This window comes from Nerophis lumbriciformis, linkage group LG21 (assembly GCF_033978685.3).
Source record: "Nerophis lumbriciformis linkage group LG21, RoL_Nlum_v2.1, whole genome shotgun sequence".
NCBI classification, from domain to species: domain Eukaryota; kingdom Metazoa; phylum Chordata; class Actinopteri; order Syngnathiformes; family Syngnathidae; genus Nerophis; species Nerophis lumbriciformis.
In genome coordinates, this window is record NC_084568.2 from 10,008,770 (window position 1) to 10,020,990 (window position 12,221).

Genomic DNA, 12,221 nt, shown 5'->3' on the forward strand with positions numbered 1-12,221 from the left:
TGCTTTGATTGGTTTTAAAACGTAACCATCCAGTGTGGCATGCAGTCATTGTCGTATTTGCCCTAGAAGAGAAGTTTTCCCAAGCCGTGTATTTTCTGCTGGTGGATTTGTACCTGCTCACCTTCCAGCCAGAGAAGGCTCTGCACCTGTTGGCTGTGCTGGATAAATTGTCTGTACAAGGAAGCAACAAGAACGGCAAAGGAGAGGTAACCAGTGCTCACATCTGTGTTGATACTTTTGTCATTCATTTCAGTTCAAAAATGTCTACATCTGGGGTGGTCAAACTTTTTGACATATATATGTATATACATACTGTACATGTGTGTTTTTATATATATATATATATATATATATATATATATATATATATATATATATATATATATATATATATATATATATACACATATATATACATACTCATGTCTATATATATATATATATATATATATATATACACTGTACATGTGTGTGTACAGTATATATATATATATATATATATATATATATATATACACTGTACATGTGTGTGTACAGTATATATATATATATATATATATATATATATATATATATATATATATATATATATATAATGTATATACACACAGACACACACATATATATATATATATATATATATATATATATAATTATATAAATAAATGTGTAATATAATAGAGTCAATGGAGCACAATAATAATATATATATATATATATATATATATATATATATATGTATGTATATATATATATATATATATATATATATACATAATATATTATGTATGTATTATGATGATGATATCAAATCAACTTTATTTATATCCAGCTCTACTGCTCCATTTGAGATTCAGAAGCTCAACTCCTTGCTTCATTGTTTGGTGGACATAAAACAATGGCTAACTGATAACAGAAACACTGGTTATTGCCCCTGATGATTCAATTCCAGGGATTAAACAGCATTTAGATGATTTAGGCCAATCCACTAAACAAAGCCTCAGAAACTGGGGAAAAGACATGTCATTGTGTCAGAATGATTTGGAGCTTATCATTCATGCTTTGGTGTCCTCACGTTTAGACTGTTGTAACAAGTCTGTTTTCATGTATACAAGAAGGAGTTATCTTGACTGCCATTAGTGCAAAACTCTGCAGCTACAATTCTGACCCACACTAGTAGGACTCACATTTCCTCTTTTCTAAAATAACTTCATCAGCTGCCTGTGTCCTAATGTTCAAGTTCAAAATTCTGGTTCTAGCCTTCAGAGCCTGGCTTGGTCAGGCTCCTTACCACCTCAATGATCTGATCCAGCCTTACACCCCAACTGGGGCTCTGAGATCTGTGGGTGAAAATCTGCTGAAGGTCCCATGCACTTGTTTTCGGACCATAGGTGAACAATCTTTCCAGGCTGTTGCTCCCACGCTTTGGAACAATCTTACGCCCTCACTGTGCTCCATTGACTCTGTTGACATCTTCAAAAGCATCCTCAGACTCAATTATTTGCTCATGCTCTTAATTGGCTACTCTTGGGCTGCTATGATTTGTATGTTGTCTTTTACTTTGTTTTTATATTGTGTATTCATGCTGTGTTTTTATATTATTTTATATTGTGTTTTTATATTGTATATTGGTCTTTTATATTAGGTGTGATATCTAATATTTTAACTTTGTTGTGAAGCACTTTGTGCCTTTTTTGTCTGCGAAAAGTGCTGTACAAATACATGTTACTTACTTAATTTATAAAGTGATTGAATAAATGTATTAAATAAAAAAAAACATTTATTTCATGACCAAAATTCTCCAAATATGCGGGTTTCACTGTATTTAAAATATTATGGGCAAAGAAAATGTTTCTCACAATGTTTTGATTTATGAATTAAATTGTTGATTTAAGTAGAATCATAGCTCAACTTACCAGCTGAACACCAAACAATTTGAATCAACAGCGCCTCTGCTGATTGCAGGGAAGTAGTGCACAGCATATTCAAGTCAAATCCACACTACTGAGATGATTCTTAATGAGGAATTCCCTGACTAATCGAGCGTTATGGGTGTGCAAACAAAAACACAGCACGTAATAACTCTATTGTTTATTTTCAGAACAACAGAAACGGGGGCAACCAGAAGGCGGAGTTCTCAGCCATGATTGAGGCAGCTAAATCAAAGATGCACCAGGTATGTTAGAGGAGATGGAACTTCACCGTTGGTGCTATAGCTACCGTACTCTACATGATTTGTTTGCTATTCCTTTACCAGTACAAAGTGAGGGCCTACATCCAGATGAAATCCTCCAAGGCATGTAAAAGGGAGATCAAGTCCGTGATGAACACGGCAGGAAATGTGAGTCTCCTTCGGTATCTCCAGCGTACACTTTGAGCTCACAATTTTCAAGCACAGAGGCTAATTTTATACAAAGGCACGAAAAGTCCATAATGTTTTGGTAGCTTTGTTTTAACAGAGAGAAAAAAAAACAAATCTAGACATTTCCTGTTTGCAGTATTTGACCTACATGCTAAATTTAGTTTCATGCTATCAGGGTTTCCCCCAGCTTGCCAATATACTTGTGGCAATGGGGGCTTGACTAGGGGCGCGGCCACATGACGTCGTCATATAATTTGCATAATGGCATATTTTCTTTAAAAGGGCTAAATAAAGTGTTGTGCATATATTTAAAAACAATTTTGTGTTATTAGTAACTTTTATCAACATATATGTTTTCCAAGTTATATAATTTTGTTCTATGTTGCTGGTTATTGTACAATGTAACACAGGATATATACCAGTGGCGTCTGCTGGTCTTTCAAGTAGAAGAAGCTAATTTTCAGCTACTCTCCAAACAGACATACAGTCTCCAATAATAGATAAAAAATATACATATGCTAGATTTTACCAAAAAAACATCACTTACAGGATTGTAAAGTATCCGAAATGAAAGTTGAAAAATGCACTGGCAGTAATTTATATTTCAAGATCGCTGCTTCGCTCATTTTGCTGTGAATCAAGAAAGGATTCAGCCTCAGACAGATCGTCCAATCACCATGCGGAAGCCCAGCGTCCAGGCCAGCCAAGGCCTTCCAGAGACGCTCAGCATCCGTGGGCGGGACAAAACCCATAGCAATATTTGTCTAGTTTGGCAACAGTAGAATAACCCACTCTATGCTCCCCCATTGAAGTCAATGGATGCTCGGCTTCAACACTGTTTAATGCACAATGACAGCTGATATATACATGTTACAGGTTATATATCTTTTATTATTGAATGTATCAAATCTGATGAATATTTAATGGACCACAATGGAAACAAGCCTTTTGGCTTTTTGTGCCATCCATTTGCCTTTTTAAAGCATTACCGGTACATGGATTAAATTCTTTAAGATGTCAATAAACTTCTCAATCAATCAAAAAAAAAACACTGCGAGAATGAATGAGAAGAAAGTTGCGAGAGCTGTCGCAAAAGTAGTTGATTTTGAACAAAAGTTAAACGCGTTGTAGGGCAAATTTAGTCCATGAAATGTAAACTCAAAAGTATATATTTGACCACTTTTTATATATATTAGCAGAAGATGAACTTCCCTCGCAATTGCCACTCCTGTATACATACAGTATGTCTGCAGCAGGTCTCCAAAATAAATGGCCCTCGGCATGTTAGAACAAGGCGGGTAAGGGAATTTGGCAACTTCGGGACAAAAATTTGCTGTAGCGGGGGATATATTAAAGTCCGTCCATGTCACAGACATGCTGACTACATCACAATATCCTGTTCCGGCAGTGCTGTCCTGGTGATGAAATTATTTCGTTGGCCGAAATTTCGGTGCTTCAATAGTCAATACAACGTATATAATACAGGGTTTCTCCTTAATGTAACTAAACGTGGCAGACCGCCATGGCAAAATCCGAGCCGCCACACCTTTAGAATATTTTTTTTTAACGTGAAAAACAATTAAAGTAATAATGTATTGTAGCCCCCAGAAGAAGTCAAACGTCCGACGCTCGCTGTTTTTAACTTTTATTGCCAATTTTATGCTAAAAAAACTGACCAATTCTCAACAAATTGTATTGTACCATAAGAACCAACAATTGAAAATAGAGCAAAACAATATAATATAAAATATATATTAATACTAATTAATAATAAAACAGATTTGTTTTTAAATGTATGTAAACATTTTTGAAGCCTTATTAAAGAAAATCAGATCACCATGCCAAATATACGATGAGGTCATGTGACCACGCCCCCACTGCCACAGGTATCTTGACAATCTAGGGGAAACCCTGTAATAGTCTCTATATATACATTCATATAGTGTATCACTTTCATTTGTTTAAATGTAAAAAACCCTTATTGTGGCGGCTTTTATTTTGCCGTGGCGTCGCACTACGATCAATTACATGTAGAGGAATCCCTGGTTGTTGGTATACAAGCGCAGACGTCAGGCGGTTCTTCCAAGTCACAGGTGTCAACGTCAAGGCCCGAGGGCCAGATAATTTTTTTTGCCCTCAAAAGCCTGGAAATCATACGTGTCAATAAAGTACTTTATCTTTCCATATGTCTCCATTTTGACAAAAAAATATATATTTCATGCACTTGCATATGTTTTAAACTTGAATATCTAGTAATGCCACAAATATATATGATCATACATTCCAAACATTATTTTATTGTTGAAATATTAATATGACCTACTCAGTGGCCTAGTGGTTAGAGTGTCCGCCCTGAGATCGGTAGGTTGTGAGTTCAAACCCCGGCCGAGTTATACCAAAGACTATAAAAATGGGACCCATTACCTCCCTGCTTGGCACTCAGCATTAATGGTTGGAATTGGGGGTTAAATCACCAAAAATGATTCCCGGGCGCGGCACCGCTGCTGCCCACTGCTCCCCTCACCTCTCAAGGGGTGAACAAGGGGATGGGTCAAATGCAGAGGACACATTTCATCACACCTAGTGTGTGTGACAATCATTGATACTTTTTAACTTTAACTTTAATAAGTAAAAATCTGCTCGACTTATGATTTCAAAGCAAGTTATCCATCAAATTGCACACTGTAAAAATGAGATTTTATGATTTTTTTTTTTTTTAAATACAGTGAACACCATTTACAGTAACATGGTGTAAAAACCACCGAAAATAAAATTCTTGCAACTGAGCTGCCATGTTTTTACCGCATAATCTAGATTTTTTATTTTTTATTTTTTACAGTGTACATGAAAATACATGAAACACTATCATGAGGCAAATCATTTTATATGTATATTCATATATTATCTACTGTTCCAAGCGGCCCTCCAAGGTCAGCCATAACCGCGATGTGGCCCTCAAAGAAAACCAGATGACACCCCTGTTCTAGGTGATCACCAGGTTCACTCGCATCTAAATTGCAATGCACTTTTAACAACCTGAAATTTCAGATAATTTTCAAATTCCAAGATCTGTAAGTTTCCCCGTACAGAACGCGTGCACCGCCGTGTCTGCCAGTAGGCGTGATGTTGTTGGATTTATATTCTACATTTCTCTGCAAACCATCACGTCAGTTCACTGGATGCCAAACCCCTACATTTTGATGTCATTTGACCACATCACGTTCTCCTGGTAGTCTTGTGCGAGTCACTCAGGTGTTGATTTTAAACTGTTGAACTTCAGAATGTTGATGTGTCTTCTTGAGCAGCAAGGTGCTCACTTTCTCACCAACCTTCTTGTTGATCTCAGTGCATTCAGTCGATCGCAACTGGACTGTGTGGTTTGTCTTAGAATACTTTTGGCCTCTCATTATATAAATTATGGATTTTTCATGTCTTTGTATGGGTGTAAACTTACAAAATAATTCTAGAAAAAGACAGAAAACTGAACTTGCATGAACATAAGCTTCTGTTCCCTGTCAGTCTACGCCCTCACTATTCCTCAAGAGTAACTTTGAATATCTGAGAGGAAACTACCGGAAAGCAGTAAAGCTGCTCAACAGCTCAAACATAGCTGAACACCCTGGACCCATCAAGACAGGTGACAAATGTTCTTCCTCTCCTAATGTCTTTGTCTGATCAGCGAATACTTTGAAAATAGTTGAAACTGTCGCTGTGCATCAATGCAGCTTCAACGCTTCAGGACCTTACAGCTTTTGAATTGTGTCCTGTCCCCTTCTTAGGCGAATGCATGCGGTGTATGTTCTGGAACAATCTTGGCTGCATCCACTTTGCAATGGGGAAACATAACCTCGGCATTTTCTACTTCAAGAAGGCTTTACAAGAGAATGACCACACGTGTGCACAGCTCGGAGACGGCGGTAATGGGCAAGGTTAGTCAAAGCAGCAAAATTGTCTCCTCTTTTCTCAGACAATAATTAAGGTTTTACTTCATAATTCTGCTTGCCTCAAACAACACCTTCAGACCTGTATATTTAATATTCAGAGTTTGGGCTGGTGGATTGCAACCAGACTGCCAGTCCAGCATCAAAAATGCAAAAACAAACTCAAAACAGGCTGTTCAAAAGTTTGAAACCATGGCTATGAAAGTCAAAACGGTTCCTAAATCTAACAACCACAATTTTGCAGTGTCAGTACTGTGCATTTTTCCTCATCAAGGTCAGTAGGGAAACAAAACATAAAACAGATTGAATGATTTTCAAAATCAAACCCAATGGTCATCTTAACAAGCCCCTCTGTTAGAATTTCAGAATTATTGATGATAATTGTGAATAAAATAAGAGATGATGTAGAAGCTTGTTGATAACTACAAAAAGCAAAACCTATCGAGACACCCCAAATTACAACAAAACGTGAAACAAAGGAACAACTCAGCGCAGAAGACATGTCTGTGTCATATCCAGCTAACTTAAACCCACATAATCAATTGATAACATGATTATTGTTTGTTTATTATTGTTAGTAATGATCAAATACAATTTATAACAATACAGGTTGCCGTATACTTCATTATTGTTTTTTGTTTGTTTATTATTAGGGATGTGAGTGTGACTGTTTACAATCTCACGATACGATATCACGGTATTAGGGCCACAGAACGATATTATTGCAGTATAGGTAAAAAAAAAAAGCTTGGTTAAAATGTTATAGTGTGTAAAATGAAGTGTCAGGAATGCTACTATAAATTACTATAATTGAACACAAACATAATGCTAAAATGTTTTAGTCATATTTACTACTGCAAACAAGTGTTTCTAAGTGCAAATAATTGTGCAGGAACATCTACTGTTTCAAGCAAATATTTAAAAGAATAGCTCACAGTTGATGTCTTTAAAGTGTAAAACAATGTACAGTTAAGTGTCTTTCAAACTATACATTATGGGAAACAGTGTCCTTTAGAGTGGTCATTTTTTGTATCAGTCTGGTAAATGTTGTTTCTCAGAAAAGTTAACTAATAATATAACTTTGAATAGTGTAAATACCTCACCAACTGATGTTTGGCTTCGCTGGCGTCAAAAATATTTTCTGTGCAACTTGTCCAGCCCTGCCTTACGCCCGAGTGCAGCTGGAATAGGCTCCAGACCCCCGCAACATCGACGGACAAGCAGTATAAAAATAGTAGCTTTTTAGTTTACTTGTATTTCCCGCGTTGAACTTCTTTTTTTTGTGATTTCTGGCCGTGCGGCTCTGTGTCGCCTTGAAAACATTCGAAACGATTTGTAGAATGCAGACTTTCTTACCAAAGAGGTTATGTTTTGGCCTGGGCTTGTTTGTCTGTTTGTTAGCAACATAACTCAACCAGTTATGGACACATTTAATGTACAAAAAAACAATTCATGTTATCTATGAGTACGAACACACTTCACTTCCTGCTTACAGCGTTCAACGTCCCCACTTTGCCAGTCCCGCGCTACGCAGAGGATTCTGGGAAATGTAGTTTATAACGAAATACCGTGATATTTATGATACCATTAGATCCCTATTTATTCTAGTTAGTGATGATCAAATACAATTCATAGCAATACAGGTTGCCATACATTTACGCGCATTATAGTGTTTAGTTTCTGCTATCACAGCGATAGATTTATTTTACACTCACCACTTATGTGTTGACGAACACATTTGATATGATATTTAATGAACAAATGTTTAATTGAAAATAGCTTTCCACACAATTTGATGTGACGATTAATGCAATGATTGAGTCAACTTCTAAAAGAAAAACAAAAAATAAATAAATACAAAACACCAGTGGTTTTATTTACTGATAAACTCACTTCCATTGCAAAGGATCAAAATGTATGTTTAACCTCACCTAACGTGTGCTGCATGGCCTGCATGTCCCCAAGAATGCCAAGTACAAAGTTTGCTCAAGTTAAGTTGTTTAACTTACTCGTCGTGGAAAATAACGTACAGAACTTTTCTGCCCTTTTGGTTCATATGCTAGCTTTGTAAATGCAACAACAGAACTGTACAGTATGTCAACTCAATTCCATTTATTTCTCTTTCTCGCTCTAGCCAAAAAATTCACAGGTATCCCCATGTGTGCTCTCCTAGCCAACAAACGCTATGAGCTTCTCTACAACTGCGGCATCCAGTTGCTGCACATTGGCAGGCCTCTGGCCGCCTTCGAGTGTCTGATTGAGGCCGTGCAGGTTTACCATTCCAACCCTCGACTGTGGCTGCGACTTGCAGAGTGTTGCATCTCTGCTAATAAGGGGGTAAGTCAGTCACACACTGACATTTTTATAAAACAAATTAAGAATCTCTAGTTGTCGAGTGAACCTAAAGGCATGTGGTTTGTATTGTTTTGTTGCTTGTTTGCTTGCAGGGTTCTGAACAGGAGAACAAAGGTTTGCCATGTAAAAAAGGTATAGTTCAGTCAATTGTCGGGCAGGGTTACCATCGCAAGATTGTTTTGGCATCCCAGTCCATGCAGAACACTATTTACAGGTGAGTCCTTGCCCTCACTACATCATATTGCAGAATTCAAAATATGTCCGACAACCAACTGCATTACAAGCTAAAGAGAGGATTCAATGTTTTTCTAAATGACTTTGTTGAGTACTGAACTTGTTTGTAATTCGGAGCCACTCTTCTGATTGTGCCGTATGTTGGTGCAGTGAGGGCCAATCAGCAGCCATCCCGGTAGCCAGCATGGAGTTTGCAGCCATCTGCTTAAGGAATGCTCTCTTGCTGTTGCCGGAACACCAACAGCCAGATGCAAAGACAGAGAACAACTCCAAGAGTTCCAGTCAGTCAGGAAGCACTGAGAGTGGCAGCGAGAACAGTGACGCCTGCAGGTCAGGACACACAACAAACACACACATTCAGATGTGACGCAAAAAGAATGATAGGTATTGAAATCTTAGAAAATACAGTGGTAAGATACCAACGAGGGACAGACCGGTAACATAACTAATTTCCCGGATTTTACTATGCCACAAAAACTCCAGTGTTTCTTGTTACCATCTGCTTCAATCAATCAAACTTGATCAGTTTTGTTTTTGTTGCCTCTTGGTCGGTTGATCCATAGTTTTGAAAATGTTTTTAGCATTACTACGCAGATGATATTCAACTGTATTGCTCCTTCAATGATTCAGAGTTTCACTTTTTATCAGAGTTTCTGGAATGTGTATCGTGTATCAAAAACTGGTTGTCCTCGAATTTCCTTCAGATAAATTCTAACAAAACGGAAACTCTGATCATTGCGCCAGATAAAAAGATCCCCCTAATCAAGAATTCCCTTGGTGCATCTGTTAAAACCAGCCTCAGAAACCTTGGGCTTGTGTTTGATCAGTCAATGTCTTTGTCGTCGACTGACTAAAAACAGTTTTTTCACCTGAGAAATATCTATAATGTGAGAAATTTGCTGTCAAAATCGGATCTGTAAATGATCGTTTACACGTTCAGTTCTGTTTTAACTCTTTTCAACAAGGCACCTCTAAAGAGACTTCAGACTGTACAGGCTGCCAGACTTTTGACCGGTGCACCCAGAACTGCCCAGATTATCCCCATTCTACCCACTCTCCATTGGCTTCCAGTCAAATTCCGCATTGAGTTTAAGATTTTAATCTTAACTTTCCGTGCTTTCCGTGCGATGCATGGTGGGGCCCCTCAGTATATCACTTATTTGGTATTCCCCTTTACTTCAGGGCGCAACTTTAAAAGGATCAATTACACGTATTTATAACCAAATTTTTCATTTACATCCTGAGTCTCTAAATTTGATTAAGTCACTTTGAGAGGGTGACTTCGGAGCGACCCTGTCTGAGGCGAGCTGGACAGAGATTTGAATTAGAGTTCAAAAGTCTTGTATTTGTGCCAGACAAGCTAATCCATCGCACTTATTATACCAAGGTCCGACTGGCTAAGATGTATGACAGACACCGATCACGTAGTTTGTGATCGGTGTCAACCGTCTCCAGCTAACTTCATACATATATTTTGGCTTTGTCCGTCCCTGTACAGTTATTAAACTGAAATGTCTAATACTTTGCCTTTGGTAATTGATGAAAAAATTGAGCCTCTGTCATCTTCTCTTAGGAAATCCAAAAATAATCTTATAGCATTCACTACTTTATTGGCTAGAAGACTCAATGTACTAAATTGGAACGCAAATGTGCCTCTTTGCCGCACCCGCTGGATTAAAGATGTTTTGTATTTTCTCAAACTGGAGTAAATTAGGTTGACATTGGGTGATTGTTCTGTGAGGTTTCGGGACGTGTGGGTTGGTTTCCGAGACTGATCTGCAGTTTGGCCCCAATTGAGACGTCGTTAAACTGTGGTTGATTGATGAGCCTTTTGTTTGCTTTTGTGTATTGTTGCATCGTGTTGAGGCAATTTCAAAGTGCAGTTGATTGTGGCTTCGTATCAATATTTACTTAAATTTGACTGATATTGTTTTTAGGGTTGGGGGGAAAAAGTCCATTTGATTTGTATTGTACTGTATTTCTGTTAACTGTTTGTCAAAAACATTTCAATAAAAAAATGTTTAAAAAAAAAACAAATCCTAATACATACCCTTCTGTTTAGGAAAGCTAATAGATCTTTGGGTAAATGTTTATTTATGTGTATTGTGAGGCACAGCTCCTATAGTGTGCTCTTATCTTTTGCAGTGGTAAAGGTCAGGAAGCAGACAAGTTACTCTCAGCAGTGCCATCGTCTCCTCTCAGGAAACAGGAAGTAGAAAACCTCAGGTAATTAGACCTGCACCTGAACATCGAGAGGCTTCTCAGGCAGTTGTTGACCCTATGTTTGGTGTGCAGGTGCTCCATCTTGGCATGCAGTGCCTATGTTGCATTAGCACTGGGAGATAACCTGATGGCTTTAAACCATGCTGAGAAACTGCTCCATCAAACCAAGCTGTCAGGATCCCTCAAGTAAGTTTTGCTGCTCTTTCTCCAGACCTTGAATTTGACTTTTTGATAAGTGATTCTTGACCTCAGAGTCCATACTCTTTTGAATCTATGTGTTCATCTATGTGTATATCTATGTGTTGAGGTTCCTCGGTCACCTCTATGCTGCTGAGGCCCTCATGTCACTGGACAGGATCTCTGACGCTATCGTTCACCTCAACCCAGAGAACGTCACTGATGTGTCGATGGGGACCATGACCAGTGAGCAAGACCCAGGTCTGCTGCTTTTACGTGTGGTTACAGTTACTAAGTGCAAAGAAAAAATGTGTACACGTGGAAAAAAAACTTGTCGGATTTACTTAAAACATTCTTAAATGAAGACTGCACTTTAAAAAAGAAAAAATGGTCTATTGTTCACAATCATTATGAGCGACAACATGTTTTTTTATTTTTAGAATTTTTAAAAATGATTAAAAAAAAATGCTTGCAAGATGCGGCTACCGGGAGTCACCGTTGTAGCCTTCAAAGACCTCTAAAACAATGTTAAAACCCTCCATCAATGTTATATATTGTCACACACACACTAGGTGTGGTTAAATTATTCTCTGCATTTGACCCATCACCCTTGATCACCCCCTGGGAGGTGAGCGGAGCAGTGAGCAGCAGCGGTGGCCTCGCCCGGGAATCATTTTTGGTGATTTAACCCCCAATTCCAACCCTAGATGCTGAGTGTCAAGCAGGGAGGTAATGGGTTCCATTTTTTTAATAGTCTTTGGTATGACTCGGGGTTTGAACTCACGACCTACCCATCTCAGGGCGGACACTCTAACCAGTATGCCACTGAGTAGGTTAACAATATGTAATATGTTTTATATACACACTGCAAGTATATACAGGTAAAAGCCAGTAAATTAGAATATTTTGAAAAACTTGATTTATTTCAG

General features: G+C 37.9%; 1 protein-coding gene across 4 annotated transcripts in view; it reads left to right on the plus strand.

The window, feature by feature from the left end:
* The window catches only part of cnot10 (CCR4-NOT transcription complex, subunit 10), a 61,153-nt gene that overhangs the window by 33,455 nt on the left and 15,477 nt on the right, over positions 1-12,221 (plus strand). For 3 of the 4 annotated variants that reach the window (XM_072915540.1, XM_061983448.2, XM_061983450.2), the window contains exons 5-15: positions 67-206; positions 2,102-2,176; positions 2,258-2,341; positions 5,882-5,999; positions 6,142-6,291; positions 8,438-8,640; positions 8,751-8,872; positions 9,043-9,222; positions 11,038-11,118; positions 11,188-11,301; positions 11,423-11,553. In XM_072915540.1, coding sequence (XP_072771641.1) covers positions 67-206; positions 2,102-2,176; positions 2,258-2,341; positions 5,882-5,999; positions 6,142-6,291; positions 8,438-8,640; positions 8,751-8,872; positions 9,043-9,222; positions 11,038-11,118; positions 11,188-11,301; positions 11,423-11,553 — 1,398 coding nt within the window. The remainder of the gene's footprint in view (positions 1-66; positions 207-2,101; positions 2,177-2,257; positions 2,342-5,881; positions 6,000-6,141; positions 6,292-8,437; positions 8,641-8,750; positions 8,873-9,042; positions 9,223-11,037; positions 11,119-11,187; positions 11,302-11,422; positions 11,554-12,221) is intronic. The other variant, XM_061983451.2, reaches the window with a different exon arrangement.